Source organism: Rhinopithecus bieti, unplaced genomic scaffold (assembly GCF_001698545.2).
Source record: "Rhinopithecus bieti isolate Rb0 unplaced genomic scaffold, ASM169854v2 scaffold_13029, whole genome shotgun sequence".
Taxonomy (NCBI): Eukaryota; Metazoa; Chordata; class Mammalia; order Primates; family Cercopithecidae; genus Rhinopithecus; species Rhinopithecus bieti.
In genome coordinates, this window is record NW_016807982.1 from 1184677 (window position 1) to 1204101 (window position 19425).

General features: G+C 46.9%; 1 protein-coding gene across 1 annotated transcript in view; it reads right to left on the reverse strand.

Annotated features, from left to right (window-relative positions):
* Positions 1-19425, reverse strand: part of CSMD2 (CUB and Sushi multiple domains 2) — a gene marked incomplete at its 3' end in the record, with an annotated part of 670449 nt that overhangs the window by 78242 nt on the left and 572782 nt on the right. Inside the window, 5 exon segments of the mRNA XM_017884421.1 lie at positions 3710-3855; positions 5177-5354; positions 8379-8567; positions 14145-14354; positions 17584-17700. Coding sequence (XP_017739910.1) covers positions 3710-3855; positions 5177-5354; positions 8379-8567; positions 14145-14354; positions 17584-17700 — 840 coding nt within the window.

Consider the following 19425-nt stretch of genomic DNA (forward strand, 5'->3'; position numbering starts at 1 on the left):
AATCTTTCACAGGTCTCCTTAAGGTATTTTCCTTTTCTTATTGATCCTCATATGAAAAGAAAGTTCCTTAGGGCTGTTTGCCTGGAGAAAGGCAAAAATTATTTCCCCAACCCCACTTTCAGTGTCCACTTTTTGCAAGTCTAGCTCCTTTTTTTCTTTAGTTCTTATCTTGAATATCCACTCTTAGGTTTTCCACAATTACTTTGCATGGAATTCTCCACGTTTTTGTTCACTATCTTATCTTTTTATGTCTTTCGTAGCATTGGTTATGATTCGCAAAAATTTTGTCCTCTTAATTACTCATTATCTCTCTCTCCTTGGAGCAGGAAAGCTGTCTGGGGAGCAGACATTTCACAGAGCAGGAAGCATGAACACTCAGTAACACAGGAAAGCATGCTCTGCCTCATCACAAGCATACAAGTGAAATGACATTTCATGCATCTACCAGACTGGTAGAAATGTAAAGTCTGCTAAAACCCAGTGTTTTCAAGGATGTAGAGCAATAGGAACTCTATTTCAGTTGCTGGGAAGAGTGTAAATGGCTATAACTGCTTCTAAGATAAATTGGGCATTACCTAGTGAAACTAAATATGAAGATATTTACAATCTTACAACTCCACACAGACATGTACTGAAGAGAAACCCTTGTACGTGTTCACAATAAGGAATAAGCAACAATGTTCATATTGCTTGAAATGAAACAACTTAAGTGTTAACAGTAGACTAAATACATTGTTACATTTTCATGCAATGAAATCCTACAGCATTGAAAAATGAGTTAAGTACAGTCACATGCACCAACATGAATTTCAAAAACTAAATTTTGAGTGAGAAAAGCAGGTTGCAGAAGAACATTTATAGAATGATTGTCTTTACATAACAGAAATAACATGCAAAATTAAACAACGTATTTTTGGAGACACACATATGGAGTAAAATAAAAAGAAAAGCAATGAATGATTAACCAAAAGTACAGGATCATGGTTAACTCTCAGGGTAGGGTAGGGGAATGTGTTGAGGAAGGAACAGAGCTTCAAAGGCTTAGGTGTTCTTTGTTTTAGGCTCAATGATGGTGTTCATTTTATTACTCTTTAAACTGCACGTACGTGTTACATATACTTTTTATATGTAGGATATATTCCACAACTTACCAAAAGTTCTATGAGGCATGGAATGTGCCTCTTTTGCTCACTCATCCCCTAGTCCAGTGCCTCTCCCACTTGAACCTGCTGATCTGGGCACAGCAGTTCCTCCTTTCTTGCCCCAGACCCTTGCCTGCTCCTGTGGTCAGTGAAGCCTTGGGCTATGGTCTAAGCTGGGAATGAATGGCTGTCTTAATCCATTCAGGCTGCTATAACAAATTACCATAGACTGGGTGACTTCTAAACAACAGAAATTTAGTCATCACAGTTCTAGAGGCTGGGAAGTCCAAGTTGAAGGGACTGGCAATTTTGATGTCTGGGAAGGGCCTGCTTACTGGTTCATGGACAGCTGTCTTTATGCTGTGTCCTCATGTGGTGAAAGGGGCAAATGAGTTTCCTGTGTTTCGTTTCTTTTCTTTTCTTTATTTTCATTTTATTTTTTTGAGACAGAGTTTTGCTCTTGTTGCCCAGGCTGGAGTGCAATGGCATGATCTTGGCTCACTGCAGCCTCCGCCTCCTGGGTTCAAGTGATTCTTCTGCCTCAGCCTCTTGAGTAGCTAGGATTACAGGCATGTGCCACCACACCTGTCTAATTTTATATTTTTAGTAGAGATGGGGTTTCTCCACATTGGTCAGGCTGGTCTTGAACTCCTCACCTCAGGTGATCCACCCGCCTGGGCCTCTGTGTTTCCTGTGTTTCTTAGCTCTTTCCACTGAGAAGGCTTCAGAGCAGTGGTTCTGTAGGTCTCTTTTATAAAGGCACTAATCCCATTCATGAGGGCTCTGTTGTCTGACCAAAGGCCCCACCTCCTAATACCATCACCTTGGGGGTTAGGATTTCAGCATATGAATTCTGGGGGGACCTAAGCATTTACACCATAGCAAGGGCCTTATGTCTCATCTGAGAGACGGAAGGAGCACTGTGCCCTTAGGCAAGCACTCTCACTGAAAGACCTTACTGAGAAGAACTTGGAAATAAGGATAGCCTGGGGCTGTGCTGAGCCTCCTTTACCTGGTTCTGGCACAGGTGAGGGCTCAGGAATAGGAACAAGAGACCTGGCCTAGCATCAAGGTAACTTCACACCAAGACTGTCAATATCTAAATATAATACAAATAATCATGACAATGATGACTATTAGAACTATAATTTACTGATCATCTTTTGTACTCTGCGCCTAGAGCTAAGGATTTCCAAGCATTGTTTCATTTAACTCTAGGAGGTTAAGTACTTATATTATTCCTATTTTGTGCATAATAACATTGAGGCTCAGAAAGGTGAAACAACAGACAAGATTACATAGCTTGTATGTGTCAGAGCCAAGGTTTGAACCTGTCTGTGACTCTGAAGTCCATACTCTATCACTCTATAGGAAAGTCACAAGTCAAAATGACAGAGCCTTAAAGCCTGGATCTCATTAGTGGAGCGACAGGTGTGCCCAACAAGAGGAGCATGGGAACTGAGCAGATGGAGAGGGCAGAGTCTCATTCCCACATTGCACTCACCCTGGATGATAGCTCCTGGGAATGGCAGTCACAGCTGCTTAGGCTCTTTACATCCTTGTTTCTCTCTGTCAGTTTCTGTGAAACAGTCTTAGTGTGTTTCTGCGAGTGCATGCATGATGTAGTAACACTGTATAGTCACACCAGAGCAGATACTGTAGCAGATACTGCAGCAGATACTGCAGGGGCTGGGTTCTGTTTTCAGTTCTATCTACATGGTTGTGGGCAAGTACTTGAGCCTTCCTTTGCCCCACATCTTCATTTGTAAAATGGGGGTTAGGATATTTGCCTTACTACCTCACAGAATTATTACAGGTCACAAACTCCAAAACTGTAATTCTACAGGTGAAGAAACTGAGGTCTCAAGTGGGGAAGGGACCTGTGCAAGGTTTCACACAGCTGGCCCCAGGTGGAGCTGGGAATAAAATCCAGCTTTCCTGATTTCTGGTTAAAATATCTGCAGGGATCTATAAATTGCAAATATGTGCATCATTCCATAGAAGGGCACAAGTCCACAGAGAACATTCTGTAAGTTTCTCTAGGCAATTCCACTGTAATAAAAATGAGGAAATATCCAGATCCCTAACTTGGGACTCGTAGAAGAAAACAGGCTGCCAATAAAGACACACCTACCCTGAATTGTTCATACTCTTCCTACTCGAAATCACAATGCCTTCATTTGTGCACAAAAACACAGTGCTCCTTGAGAGGTCAGCAGAGGCTCTAGATTCCTTTGGAGAGGGAGAATGTGCTAGAAAGTGCTAAGGGACGACTCAGCCAGTGAGTTGATGTGAATGAGTGGACTTGGCACCAAGGATTGGGCTTCTGTGCCTCTCTGCCCTGGCAGCATGGAATAGGAGGAAAAGTTGCATTTACAGAACCCTGCGCTGAGAGCTCTCACATAGGCTAATACATTTAATTCTCATAACTCTGAATACACGGAGGCTCCATGAGGTTATTCAACTCACTCAAGGTCACTTGATCTGCAAATGGTGGAGCTGGGAGTCAAGCTCAGCCTTGACTTGAAAGCCCGGCCCTTCCCACCAGGCCAGGTTTCCATACTGACCGGAGAAAGCTATGGCGAAGATTCCCCCTGTGGCTGCATCGCGGTGGAACTTGAGCAGGACCTGGTTGGATGAGCTGTGCACTGTTTTCTTGGCCATGCTCCGGGTGAAGACGCCGAGCCGTGGTGCTGTTTGCTGTGGCCCATCCCTGTACGTAGGAAACAAGGTCCTGGCATGTCACTAGTCACCACAGCTGCCTGCTCCACTTGTTGCCATCGGTGGCCTTAGGACAGACCTGGAGTAGGAAGCTATGATTCTTTTTGTACCAAACTCCGCCACATCACGCCCTAGACACCTCTCCCAACCATTCGGTGGTTCCTCATTCACCTGATTCCTCATTCACCTGATTCTTCACCAGCTCAATGGGCTCCTGGGGAAATTCAGGCTCCATGGAGCAAGGGTGTGGGTCTTACCACAGGTCCTCTCAGTCTAGGGCAGCACTAGGACAGGGCTGAGGAGTTGGTGTAGGAACCTGCTGCTATGCACACCGGCTCCATTTCCTTGTCTTCCAAGCAAAGAGTATACCCACAATGCCTTCTGGGGCAAAGGATTTCTTCCCTGAAACCTTATCTAACCCCTCCTATCTGTTCCTAGCCATTGCTTGGAAATCATGCTGGAACTTAACCCGGGGCAGTCTGGTTATAGTTATCCAAGCCCTGGGAATTTTGGAAGAGAATTCCCCTAACCCCTGATGATTCCCAGAATGGCAGTAGCCACCAAACGAAGGAATTTTAAAATTATGTGCTCTTCTGAAGATCCAGTGGTTTGGGAAGAAACTGTCCAGGAAACTGCACATATCAAATGCTAATTTGTATTCCCAATTTAAAATTAACTCTGGTTATATATAACTACATAACTCAGAGCTGAGCTGTCCAATTCAGCCACTGCCAGCCACACATGGCTATTTACATTTAAATTATCAAGATTAAATAACATTTAAAAATCAGATCCTCAGTCATATCCAAATGCTCTGTAGCCAGTGGCTACCATATTGGCCATCATACACAGAGAACATGTCCATCACTGCAGAAAGTTCTGCTGAAAAGTGCTGGCTCAGCACCAGATGACCAATGGGACATCACAAAATTTCACTTCAAATCTCTTCAATTAGTCTGGGTGGCTTAGCCCAGGTACATGTAGAATGTTGGTTTGAACTCTGGAAATACTAAGAAAAGTCTGTGTACTCACGCCTACTCCCATTAACACACCTGTTGGTACTTTCCCTGGCCCTGGCAGAGCTGCAGGCTGGGAGCCACTGCCCTCCCATTCCTCTCCCTTCAAGGAGCCATAATGGCCCATTGCAGCTGAGCCCCATTCCACTATGTTTATTTGAAACCCAGGAGGCTGACAGCCTTTAAAACCACTCAGCTCTTGGTTTTTCTAAACCAATAGGTAACTGACTGGTAACCCAGTATAGAACCCCACTAATACTCTTATCTAATTGGCTGTTGACATGGCACCTGGCCTACCAGATGGTGATGAAATCTCCAGAGGGTTCTGTCTGCAGCAGGCTGAGGTTGAGGCGGACGCCATGGCCAATGGGCACGGTGATCAGCCAGACACAGTCCTGGGAGCTGGAGTACGGGCTAGGGAACCCCGGGGAGTACACAGTGCCGTTGGAAGAAGTGATGTTCCCGCCACAAGGGACTGCCAAGAAGGGAACACAAACATAAGTGCAGGGCCTCGGTACCCACCTAAGAATTCAGATGGCTTCATGAGGAACTCCCAGCTCCTAGAACTAATCATCCTGTCAGGGAGGTCAGGTGGGATGAGGGAGGGGAGGCCAAAATGACGATGGCCACACCTGTTTCTACCCACCAGTCCCCACACAGAACACCCTGGCTAGCTCTCAACTGTCACTGCAGGCCCCTCTGTGTGTCTGCCTCAGCCTCCCTCTTTCTCTTTCTTATGAAGAGAACTGCCAAGAAGAAAGGATGCACTGAAGCTGTCCCCTTTCCCTTCGCAGGAATGGGAGGAAGCAGATGTTAGGGTCAGAGCTGCAGTGCTTTTGCTGGGAAGAGCTAAGAAATTGGGAAAATCTTTCTTTCTTTGATCTGCTCTTTCTAGAATGGTACTAGTGGTCTAGACTTTGAGTTGAGGGTTCCTGGGGTGAGGTTAAGGTTGGGTTCAAATCATAGCTAAACCATTTATTGAGCAGATACTCTTAGATAAGTAATTCAGCCTTTCTGAGTCTCCATTTCCTCGCCTGTAAAATGGGACTAAGAATACCTCCCCCATAGGATTGTGGTGGTGATGAGGTGAAACAATGCAGGCAAAATGTTCAGCCCAGGCCCCGGAAGAGGAGGCATTTGCTATGTAGATAAGATCCTCTCTCCTTATCTTCCTGTTCCCCAAAAACAACACCCAATTTTAGTCTCACTGATTTAGGCCTCAGGCAGGGGGATGAAGAGACTTTGACACCTTCATGGTATTCAGAGTCAGTCACCGGGGAGGAAAACAGACAGGGATGGTGGACAAAAATCCCCAAACACCATGGTCCAGAATAATGAGTATTGTAGCTGACATGGGGCATCGAGCAGACATCTGGATGGGGCAGACCAGACTGAGAGAGAATCCCAATAGACTCCAAGCAGAGGCCAGGGGTCCTGTGAACGTACCTCCCGAAAGTGGTGCACAGGTACACGCCATCCCTGTTACATAAGCTGAATATCTCCTGGGTGCCAGGCACCGCCTGGGAGACAGTGGGGAGCAAGGTACTCTAGTTCTGTCCCAGGCACGCACACTACTGGGACACAGCCAAACACACCAGCATCTGTAGCACAGGCTGGACCATGTCATCATCGTGAATGCCACAGGGGTGTTTAGGGGAGCCCTGCATCTGGTTTTGTAAGAAAGGAATTTGTTTTTTTTTTTTTTGAGATGGAGTCTCGCTCTGTTGCCCAGGCTGGGGTGCAGTGGCGCGATCTCGGCTCACTGCAAGCTCCGCCTCCCAGGTACACGCAGTTCTCCTGTCTCAGCCTTCCGAGTAGCTGGGACTACAGGCGCCCGCCACCACACCTGGCTAATTTTTTGTATTTTTAGCAGAGATGGGGTTTCACCATGTTAGCCAGGATGGTCTCGATCTCCTGATCTCGTGATCTGCCTGCCTCAGCCTCCCAAAGTGCTGGGATTACAGGCGTAAGCCACCGCACCTGGCCTTGGATTCTTGGTATAATTCACATTTATACTCAGACTTAAGGGATGACTAGGGCTAAGTAGGCAAGGTAAGAGAGAGGAATGCTGTATGGGAAAGGAAAAACATATGCTAAGACCCAGAGGCAAGAAAACATGGCACATTGGAAAACAAAGTATTTCAGCTTAGCTGGAACATAAAATCTATAAGAGTAGAGAATATGGGAGGTCAGCAGGGACTAGGCCCTAACCTAAGGGTCATGTGTGCTATATCAAGCGGCTTAAAATTTGCCATAAGGGACATGGGAGAAAGCAAGAGAGTATGGTGTCAGAGAAGCCAAGGGAAGAAGGTTTCTGAGGAAGAAGAGGAGCTTCTGGCCCAAGCCAGCAGACTGAGAAAGTGCTGCTCTTTTCTCTCTCCCATGATGCCATAAAAAGACAAACAAGGCATGAGAAGGGAAGAAAGCCCACGATGAGGCATGTTGCACAGCACGTGATGGGCCAACAATTGCGGAATGACCCACTGGTTACGTACAGCAGAGCTCTGAAGAGCTGAAAAATGAACTGAGGCTATAATAGTTTTAGAAATCATGGTTTTACATTCCAACACCAGAATGGCTCAGTTTCACAAACAAGGTCCCTCTTTCCATCGAGAATTAAACGGAGAGTTTGAGTCTGAGAGTAAGCCACCTGTGAAATCCTTCAGCTCTTGTGAAATATAGATGAGAAGTTCCATTTTACTGAGGAAGAACCTGAAGCTCAGAGCGGCAAAGGGGTACGAGTTGGAGCCTGGGGTAATCTGATCCCAGACCTGGGGCACTCTTTCCTGGGTTATTGCTCTTGCTAAGGCTTCCTCTTTCAAGACAAATTCCTGCCTCTCCTCCAGGAAAATGCTGGGCTGCCAGAATGAACAGGGAAGGCAAATGGAACTGAAGTGTGCAGATTGAGGGTGGAGGCAGCACAAGCTCTTGGTCACCTTCCATCCCAGTTCTGGGGAAGGAAGAAGACCCAAGGAAGTGCCACCTCCAGCTCCCTGATAGATCAACTCAGGTCTCTCCAGTCCCGTGTAGAAGGAGAGTATAACGGAGCAGGGAGGGGGAAGATGAAGAGGCGAGCAAGAGAGTTCTTAGAAAGAGGCTTCATTCTCTTCTCCCTTTGGGCAGGTGCCTGGATTAACTCTACCTCTCTAGCCCTCAGCATACATTGGGCTCCCACTCCCTCACGTGGAACCTTCCCTTTCAATGGGGGTCCTCCAGCCTGTCAGGGTGGATCTTCCCAAGGGCTGGGTATGTCTTCCTCTTGGCTGTGGCCTACATCTCCTCCAGGTCCTCCCTAGTGTTGGCCCGGAGCCCTGTTACCAGGACCCTCTCCGTGGAGAGGCTGGACCATCACACCATGTGAAAACAGGATGGACCATGGTTTGCTTGGACCTCCAGCCCTGGAGATCCCACGGAGCAGGCAGGTGGAACAGGGGATCGCTCTGGACAAGTCTCTACGAGCACCCCAGGAAGAACTGCTGGGGATGAGGGAGGGACATACCTTCACACTTGGGCAGGGGGTGGTCCCAGTTCCGGTTGGTGCCATGTTGACACGTGAGGACAGGATGGCCAGTCAATTGATACCCTGGGAGGCACTCAAAGGTCACTGATTGTCCCACGTTGTAGCCAGCTCCCCTCACAATGCCATTGGCAAAGGGCTCTGGGTCTGGGCACTCTTGAAGTTCATAGGCTGGAAAAGATTGGGAGAAAAGGTCACTTTATTCTCTCCGACCAGAAAATAGGAATGGCAGAAAGCATAGTGGTGAAGGCTCAAGACTTGGACTCAGATGGACCTTTGTCATGTACGAGTCGTTGGCTTTGGGTAAGTAATTTAACTTCTGTATGCTTCAGTTTTCCCGTGTATAGAATGATTATTCTGAGGACTACGTAGGGTAACACATACATAGCTCTTTCCACAGTACTGGCACATGGTGAAAGCTCAGTAAATAGTATCTATTATTAGTAATTCCATAGGAAAAGAAGGCTCAAGGAAGACATTGCTCAACTGAACCCGTATTCACTGAGTGCTAGCGGGAGCCAGGCACTGGCCTAACTCCTTTCATGTTGCTTATCTCATTGAACCTTCACGACCAGGATCAAGTTCCCAGACATAGGAAGCGGCGACAGGAGGAGTTGAGTTGGTTCTTTCCAACTCCGAGAGATCAAAACCTCTCAGGAAGGAAGAAATCTGGTGGGAGTAAGTCAAATCTGTGGCAAGGAGAGAAGATTTTCAGAGGGAGTAGCTGGGCTACGGGACGTGTGACTGTCATAAAGCAAGTCCCTTCAAAGAGCAGGGAAGCTGCTTCCATGAGAGTGGGTGGCCTGACTCTACAGGAGATGCCTCCGTGGAAGCAGCTGAGGTCAGTCCATCAGGGAGAGGCCAGTGAGAGATTCCTGAGCAAGGCCTTTGATGAATTGGGTCCACAGGACACAGAACAGCCTTTGTGGGAGTAACTGGGCCCACTCCACTCAGGAAATTGGCAGTGGGAGGGGAAAGAATGTTCCTACAGTGAGAATCCTCAGTGGAAGTAGTTGGGACCGGCTGGATGCTCCTTGGAAATAGATGTGTTTCTCATACGTAATAACAACGTCAATAACGCGGATCTCGAAGCTTAACATTTCCTGAGCACTCACGTGATAATGGTGGCTGTGTTTCCATTCAGTACCTCACAGGGAAGTCTCAGGGGGAGGAATTGGGCAGGTTTCCCTGGGAAATCATCGAGGTAATTGGATGTTCCAAAAACTGGGTGGGGTGGCTGCTCAGCCCCAGGACAGGCCTGGCCCTACGACACGGGGGTTTGGACCATTTGGCAATGAAAGTCTTAGAGAAAGCAGGGGGCCTTTTGCCCAGGGAGGCAACCCAATGGGATGGGTTGGGTCTTTGCAGAAAGGCTCAGGGTAACCATGTGGACCTAGAGATGGGGACAGAATGAAGGGAGTGGCTGTGTGTGAGAAGCCAGGAGCAGCCTTGATGAGAGCAGCTGGGCCTCTCCTACAGGAATCATCTCCAGTGGAAGGATCTAGGCTCTTCAAAAAGACAGAAACTTCAGTGAGAGTACCTTGACACTGAGAGAAACCTCAGAGCCTGTTCCCCTGGAAGAAGTGTCAAAGGGAGAGGTTGGCCATATAAGGCAGAAATAAACCCTAAGAGGAGGAAGCATGAACTTCCCCAAAGAAGGACTCCTCAGGGGAGCAGGTACGTTTGTTCTAAAGGGACACAAGTGGTGACAGTGGGAACACACTTCCAAACAGTGCCACAGTCAGGTAGACACCATTTCAACCAAAATGCCATTATTTTAAGACATTAATAATGATGATGCCTAGTATTTGGAGACAGTTGTACGTCTTAGCTATTTCACTAAGTTCTTTATAAACAGAACCCTCCTGAGAAATTGTCACGGAACACATTCAGCATATAGGACCGGGAGGCCTGGTTAGGAGTTCTTTATGCTGCCACTAAGAACTTGATGGGAATCTTTACTCGAAGAAGAGAAAAGAAGACCCTAGCATGGGAAGTACAGAGTGTCAATTGGAGGAATTTTGAGAAAGAGTAAAGGGTTGGACTTCTAAGGAAAGTCGAGGGGCCATAGAGAGCTGGGTTTGTCTGTCAGAAACAGCCTCAGTGGGGATAAATGACTCGTTCATGAAGCTGGGTCTTTCCCCAGAGAAAAAACCTGGGGAGAGTGGTCAGAGCTTGCTTACAAAGTGCAGCTCCATATGGCAGAGGAAGGTGTAAACGGAGAGTGTGGGCTTATGGTCAGGGAGAATTATTTGGGCCTATCACAAACGATGAGGTCTCTGTGGGAGTACTTAGGCCTCTGGCCCTAGAGACAACCTAGCCCGAGAGGTTGGGATCGCCCCAGATGAGAAGCCTTAATGGGGGTGTAGCCCAAGTCTAAGGGGGGCAGGTGCCCCGGTGCCATGTGTGGCTCCACAGGAGTCCTTGGGACTGTGGCAGACAGGTGAATGCTGAGGGAGTAGCTGGGCCTGGGACTGAAGGCGAACATCCAGGCGAGTCCTGAAGGTCACACACTTGTGGGAGGAGGGGGCCCATTACAGGGTGGAAGCCCCGTTGGACATTGCTGTGCCTCTCACATGTTGGGCCAACTCCTGGTGAAGGAGCTGGGTGTCTGAAGGCAACTCGCTGCTCCCTGGCCTCCCTACACAGGCAAAGTCTTCAGAGGAGGACTGGGCCTCTGGAGGCTGCAAACCTCAGCAGGAGAGACAGGCCCATCCCAGGGAGGGACACTAGCCCCGAATGTTGGCTTGTCGTCCAGGAAACCTCAGGGGGACAGCAGGGCCCCTTGTGCAGGGTGGCCATAGTGGGAGCATTTCCCAAGGTGGGGGCTAGGGAAGCAGGGGCGAGTGAGCCCAAGGCCAGGGCTCTGTGGGGGTAGTTAGGCCTCTTCTGTTGGGGGAGTCAATGGAGAATCTGAAGCGGCCACACAGGGACAATTTTTACAAGGACAAGTGGGCTCATCACACAGGGAGCACAGCGAGTGGCCGGTCCCATCACAAGGATTCAGTGGCACGACTGTGCCTGTTGTCTAGGGTTAAGGCACAGTGCACGGGGTGGGCCCAAGGCAGCTGTCCCTGGCACAATGGTGGCACCACCATTCCTTATATTTATCAGAGAGGGAAGGTCTCAGGGAGAGAGCACTTGGGCCTGGCAGGGGTGCAAGGGGCTGAAATGTGTCTCCCGAAACTCATATGCTCAAGACTTCACTCCTTGTGAATATGACCTTATGGGAAATAGATAGGATCTTTACCAAACTTATGGATATTAAAATGAGGTCACTAGGGTGGGCTCTGATCCAATATGACTGGTATCTTTATAGACAGTGGGAATTTGGAGACAGAGGCACATGAAGAGCACCAAGTGAAGATGAAGCCAGAGGTCGAGGTGATACTTCTAAGAGCTGAGAATGCCAAGACTGCCATGAACTACCAGAAGCCAAGGGAGGGGCCTGGACAGAGTCTCCCTCACGGGCCTCAGAAGGAACCAACTCTGCTGACACCTTGATCTTGAACATCCAGGCCCAGAGCCATTGGACCCTAAGTTTCTGTTGTTTAAGCCACCCAGTTTGTGGTACTTTCTTATAGCAGCCCTAACAAACTAAGACACAGGGAATGCCTTGGGGGAAGGCATTGCATCTGACTCTGAGAGGACATATTTGGGACCAAGTCCCTCCTGTGACATCACAGCCATCAGTAGCATCATGACCTGTTTGACAGGTACACACCTCCCAGATAATAGGCACAGACATCCTTGGGCAAGGCTGGCCTCTATGATGAGCCTGCACACACCTTCCCTGGGTGTGGCAGCTGTGCTAACACCAGTGAAGTGGCTCTGTCTGGGTGTAAGGCCCAGCTTCTCCTGAGGCTCCCTCTAGGTGACAAGCCCAGTCACACTCACCAAAGTTTACCCTGAGACGGACCCTGGAACCCTGAAGTCTCCTGTAGAACTGATTCAGTTGCACCCACCTCGTGGGATGCCCTTTAAGGCTTTCCCTAAATGACAAGCCCAGTCCCCCCTCAGTATTCTTCTCTGGCAAGGGAGGAGCTCCATCTACACCACATTATTTCCAGAATAAAGAAGTCAAGTCTCAGAAAGCTGCATATAGGATGGTACTCTTTATATAGAAAACATGCTCAAAAAATTTTATAAAATGTTACATAGTTTTCACAGGTACATGTAGCATACACATATCCAGGCCTGGAAAGGTCACACCTAAACAATAGTAGCTGTTTCTGGAGAACAATCCTGGGTTTGGAGGCTGTAGACAAAGAGCTTTGGCCTAACTTGTAAGGTTTTAATTTCTTTCTTGTATTTTTCTTTTTTAAAGCAAGATAGATATGTTTGTAAATTGTTTGTTTAATTAAAAATTAACTTTAAAAAACAAAATTACAAAACTATAGTACGATCCAATTTTGGCTAAAAATATAGCTACAGCAATATATATACTGCAAAAAGGGGGGAATATATATTGAATTGTTGAAAGTGTATATCTCTGCATAGGGTAGTGATGGGGTGGGATTATGGGAGGATTTTGACTTTCTGTGATGGGTGTTAGGGCCTGAATATTTCTGTCCCCTCAAATTCCTATGTTGAAACCTAATCCCCCATGTGAGGGTATTTGGAGGCAGGGCCTTTGGTGGCCTACCCTCAAAAATGGGATTAGTTCCCTTATAAAAGAGGCCTGAGGGAGTTCTTTTGCCCCTTCCACCATGTGAGGATTCAGTGAGAAGATACTGTCTATGAACTAGAAAGTGGGTCTTCACCAGACATAGAATCTGCTGGCACTGTGATCTTGGACATCCCAGCCCTCAGAACTGTGATAAATAAATTTCTGTTGTTTATAAGCCATTTGGCTTATGGTATTTTGTTACAGCAGCCTGAGCTAACACAATGTGCTCACAAAATTATCTACAGTGTTTAGATTTTCTTTTTTTTACAAACATGAATTAGTATTGGAAAAAAAATCTAAAAATATTTTTAAAAATTCAGTGGAAGAATCTGAGAAAGGGGTTAGAACAAATGCTTCAGTTAGTCACAATAAGGGAAGCATCCAAGTGAGATGTTGGGCTTAGTCAGGACCACCATGTACAGTTGCACAGGTTGGGCACAATCTCCACATCCACAGGTGATGGATGGTCCACAACACAGGGGAATCTGAGTGTAGATGGGGCTCTTTCCAGGGAATGTCCCGGAAGGAGTGGGGGCTGTCATGGGATCCCACCTCAGGGAGGTAGAGCTGTGGTGAGTGTGGCTGGGCCTCACAGGAAAACCTGCTCCTTGTGCAAGGCTTAGAGGTGCCCTTGGGACCATTACTAGAATCCTCCATCCTGTCATAGGAAGAGCTTTGCTGAGAGTAATTGGGCTTGATGTGCAGGGAAGGACCCTGGGCAAGTAATTCAGTTTATCAAGCCCGAAGGGAAGTGACCGGCTGGACACTTGGGGATACCTGAGAAGGCACAGATGGGACACTTGCCCAGGGATAACTGTACAGATTGGGAGCCTCAGAGGGTGCTGTTGGGCCTGCCACTCTTGAAAAGGCTGTGGGAGAACTTAAGCTGCCAAATAGGGTTAGATGGCCGTGGGGGCCAGAGTGATGTGCCACCAAAAGGAAGCTTCCTTGTCTGGGCCTGCCACTGCAACCCACCCCTTCTGGTGTTCTGTCTTCCCCATGGAAGGCTGGGAAGGTGGGTGGTTGGGGCAAGAGATGGGGATAGACAGAGAAGCAAAGGCGGTGTTCCTTGTCCTTACCCTGATACTCCAGCTTGAATCCTGGCCGGTTCTGGGAGTGGTCGCTGTGGAAATACACGGTGGTCTCGTGGGACGTGGAGAGGAGGGAGCTCGGAAGCTCGTTTCCACTGAATCTTCCCATCATGCGGCTAGTCTCATAGGGGCCATTCCGGATTTCGATGTAGTCGTGGTTGGGCTCGGTGGAGAAGTTCAGGAACTGGATGTGAGCTCCTGGGAGCAAGACAGAGGCAGACAGTGCCCAAAGCAACACAGTCCTGCCTCAAGTGTGCTGCCTCCTGGAAGCAGCTCCTGCCAGAGCCATGAGTCCTGGCTATTGATTTCCCACCCAGCCTAGGCTCCTAGAACAGGCTTTGGGAATTGCCAGTCCAGTCAAGTCTCTTGTCTTTGACAGGGCTGAACTTAAAAGTGTATTATTCATTCAAAAATAAAGGCATCAGTCATTTCAGAGCTCCACTGGAGTTCCTTTTATTTTGTTGAAAACAAAGTTCAGGGTCAACACTTGTTTTAATTTATGATTCATATGTCCAATATCAGCATAAAGATAGTTTTGCTAGAATAAACTTTTCATTTAAAAATAACACCCCCCATACTTAATCAGAAGACATGACCTTCAATACTGCTGTTTTCTAGACCCCTTATGATAATTCAGAAACATAGGGCTTAGAAGTATACTTTGTCCCCTCTGTTCCATAAAGAAGCCAAACAAAGTTTACACTTTGGGATCTTAGTGAGTTAATCAAGACCTTCTAGTAACCTGACAGGTTAAATAAATCTAATTAAGTTCTTAATGTACATATTAATATACTGTTTCAAGAACAAAGGTGGGAACATTAATGTTTGTTTACTGATAAGATTTTTCAAAATTAGATCACTATGGAAAATGTTATTGAAGAAATATATTTACGGAGCATAGGAAAAAGCCCATACTGCATTGCTAATTGTAAAAATCAGAGGACAAAATAGTATGCTGTATACAATTCTAATTTTTGTATTATAAAACATGGAAGAATATTAATTCACTTGCTAAGAATATTTGCTGGGCATTTGCTGTACATCAGGGCTGTGCTAGGCATTGTACAAAATGAGCAAGATCAAGAAGGTCCTTGTCTTCATGAGACTTACATGCTAACGGTGGGGGACTAAGTCATTAGTGATTATCACTGCATGATGAGATTATAGATGGATTTTTATTTTGAAAATTGGCTTATCTGTACTATCGAATGAGCTCAGAATAAGCACGAGTGTAATTTTTTTTTGCATCTGATCATTTAAAGAACAAAATCAAGACTTGACACTTAATGTTGAAGACCTTTCATCTCCTGCCCTGTTCCATTCCCCTCCTGCCCTCCACAGAAGCAATCACATGAATTTGGAAGATATCCTTCCAGTTCTTGGTTTTGAATTCTTAAATATGTATCTGGGTTTATGTGTTTTCAACATTTACATAAATATTATACTGTACATACTTTTTTTAAACATAATATTGTGTTTTTCAAGGTCTATCTAGCCATGTTAATATACAAAAAGATAGTTCATTCATTTTAACTGCATGTTAATTCCATTTTATGAATTATCCAGCCACACAGTTCACTCCCCAATTCATGAACATGCAGATTGTTCCCAAGTTGCAGATAATTTTGGGTTTTTTTTTTTTTTTTTTTTTTTTTGAGACGGAGTCTTGCTGTGTCACCCAGGCTGGAGTGCAGTGGCGCGATCTCGGCTCACTGCAAGCTCCGCCTCCCGGGTTTACGCCATTCTCCTGCCTCAGCCTCCCGAGTAGCTGGGACTACAGGCGCCCGCCACCACGCTCAGCTAATTTTTAGTAGAGACGGGGTTTCACAGTGTTAGCCTGTGATGAGCATCTTTGTACACATTATCTAAGGAGACTCTACTTTTCATTCCACCGCCCAGGCATCGTCCCCTTATACAGGAGCACTGAGGGCTGCATGCTCACCAAAGGGGCTCTTTAAGGATGGCGGAATTTCTGACTTGAGCTCCGCGGAAAGAACTGGACTGTGATCGCCATCTAGTGGAGCAGCATGTAGCTGCAGCAGCTCTTTACAAGCTGAGACCAGGTACCCGAGTTAGGGACCTCGGCAGAATCCAACATTAACTTGAAAGCAAGGGATCCGGGGCCTCTGCGACTGGACCCAGCAGTAGCTTCTTCCCTGAAGCCTGAATTAGCACCCAGAACTTAGAGATGAAAATGGTGGCTGAACATAAGGACTTACAGGGAAAACCACCTCATTCACACTTCTGTTTGTCTTTGGATGTTGCCCTCCCCACCTTCTATCATCTTGGTTCTGTCCCAAGACTGGATGCAGAGGTAGAGGGTCTCCCAGATCCTCTTAATGTCTCAAAGCCTGGAGTCTCCTAAGGCTGCCGAGGGTGTCATCGCTTCACACCCAGTTTCCTTCAGAAGATGGTACTGAACAGAAAATAACATATTTCAGAGGGCCACCAAGCTCTCTCCTCCCCTCCAACCGGATTTAGAGAAGGCCAGTTAGACTGCTTTTTCCCAAAAGCCCCTTCTCTAATCTCTAATCACACTCCAGGCTGAATAATGAAGGGTAAAATGGGAGATCTTCATTTCTGGGGCTCACAGACTGGCATTCGGGGCTGTGCGGGCATAATCTCCTTGGGACATTTCATTCCTAGAAGCAGGGCAATGACTGGGGCAAGATGACCCATGTGTACAGCCCATCAGTTCCATGTAAGGACAAAGCCCTCGTCCCTTCAACGGAGACATTTGGGGTTAAATGATATTCCCAGTGCATAATACATGGATCACCAGCAATTAAATTTTGTACCCACACTCATGTCCTCCACACCCTGACAACCTCCCATGCCTGGCATACTCGAGCTCCAAAAACAAAACAAAAAACAAAAATAACCCCAAACAAACAAACAAACAAACAAACAAACAAAAAAACAACCTTCCCAATCTCTAGGCCAGCTGGAATGTGCATATGAAGAAGAATGTAAACTCGATTTCATATTGATTTGGCTCAATTTAATTAGGATTATAAATCAGACATTGGAGTTAAAAGTACAACTTGAGGTCCAATCTCTGTACGACAGATTCCCCCCCCCTTTTTTAAAAAAATCCCTGAGTAATTAATTTTTAATTTTTAATATCAAGTGATACAGTGTTAGGTATAACCCGAGTAATTTCTCATTCCACATTCCTGGATTTTAGTTTATGGCTCAAATAATAATAATGGCAACCCCTAAGATTTTTCTCCTCCTGTATGTTAATCTCTGCCATTCTTAATTGGTCTTCACAATTGCACAAGAGGTCAATAGATGAGAAAACAGAGAGGCAGAGTGCTAAACAGGCTTGGCCCAAGGTTGTGCTAAGAGATTTTGGCAGACAGTGGTTTTAAGCTCAGGGGTCTGGGCATGAAGCCTGTCTCCTCTGGGGGTTGCAGAGACTTACCAAAGCCCACGGGCAGTGCTATTTTCCAGGAGCAGTCCATGTTACTGGGGTAGTTGCCTGGGAAGCCGGGGCTCAGGATCACCCCCTCCATCTCCTCCACTGTTCCCCCACACTGTGCTGTGACAATGAGATGAGACAGAGGGTCAGGACAACATCAAGGGGTGTACAGCGCCCTGCCAATGTTTGGAAGCTCCCTTCAAGCGCAGTTTTTAAGCTTTCATGAGTCATAAACCCCTTGAGAATCCAAAGGAATCTTCTTAAAAGACTGTGCCCATGGGCAACATTCAGTATGTACATTCAGGAAGGGAAGTGCATTCTAGGACAGCCTAAAAGTCCACAAGCCCAAGTTATGGACCCTTGACCTTGAACATGCCCTTCACAGGTCAGTTCCCCGGTGAGGATGTGCAGGAAAAGTGAGGAAGTTCTGTGCCAAAAGAAGTCTGATCATTTCTTACCCTATCCCCCAAATCTCCCTCTCCTCACTGCCCAATCCACTCTTCCAAGACTGCAGAAAAAGGATGAAAGAAGGCCCAGTCCCCACTCTGTGCCCAGCACCATGCCAGGTTCTTCTCAAATATGTATTTCAGGGGGCAGAGTGGCCGGCAGGGGAGGCTCACCACGATCCCATCCTCAGAAAAGTGACTGTGATCAGTATTTCTTTCTTTTTTTTTTTTTTTTTTTTTTTTTTTTTTGAGATGGAGTCTCGCTCTGTTGCCCAGGCTGGAGTGCAGTGGTGTGATCTTGGCTCACTGCAAGCTCCGCCGCCTCCCAGGTTCACACCATTCTCCTGCCTCAGCCTCTCAAGAAGCTGAGATGACAGGCGCCCGCCACCATGCCTGGCTAATTTTTTTTTTTTTGTATTTTTAGTAGAGACGGGGTTTCACCATGTTTGCCAGGATGGTCTCGATCTCCTGACCTCGAGGCCCGCCTCGGCCTCCCAAAGTGCTGGGATTACAGGTGTGAGCCACCGTGCCCGGCCTGTGATCAGTATTTCACAGGAGCCAACCATCAGGCTGTCTGAGTGACCCCAGGGCTTAGGGACATCTGATAAGCCAATCAAGGTGAGTTCAGAGTCATCTGAGGATGCAGGGCTGGGGTGCTCCTGCAGTCTGGTTAGTTGACATCAGTTCTTTTCTTTTGCATCTTATCAGGAAAAGGTTGTATGAACAGAAAAGGGCTAGCCAGTCTTAGAGACCCAGGGAAAGGATCATAGAACAGGGATTGGCAGGTCCAGGCAAGTGCTTTCTGGGGAGAGGGCAGCTTGGCAAACAGACCCGAAAACAGTGCAGAGTAGGCTCCAGCCTCAACTGCCTGGGTCACCATCCCACCTTCACTTCCGATGGGATCATGGGCAAGTTCAAAACCCTCCAGAACTTGGTTTCCCACAAATGTAAAATGGAACTAGTGACAGCACCTATTTAACAGGGTTGTTATGAGGTCACATCAGAAAGGACTGCATTTTACTTAGGACAAGGCTGGCATATGTTGTAAACCCCCAAAGAACAGCACCTGCTGTTAAATGAATGGTTTCCATGGCAAGGTCTTTGTAGTCTCTCATGGGGGAAAGTGCCTTGGGCTGACCATTCATATTTCTGACCTGCTCCACAGATGCCTATGCCCTACGCCGTGGTGAAACCACAGAAGAGAAATGCTGTCATGCTTGAGTGTCACTCCCTTACCTCCCTGCACTTCCTAGTGCCCAAGGTCAGCCTTGAAGGGCACCTCACAGTTGACTGGGCACCAGAAAACCTTAGGTTTCCGTTCCTGACTCTGCCACTTCCTTTTAAATCCTAAAAGACTGAGATTTCTTGTTCGCAAACTGAAGGTAATGGTACCTCCCCT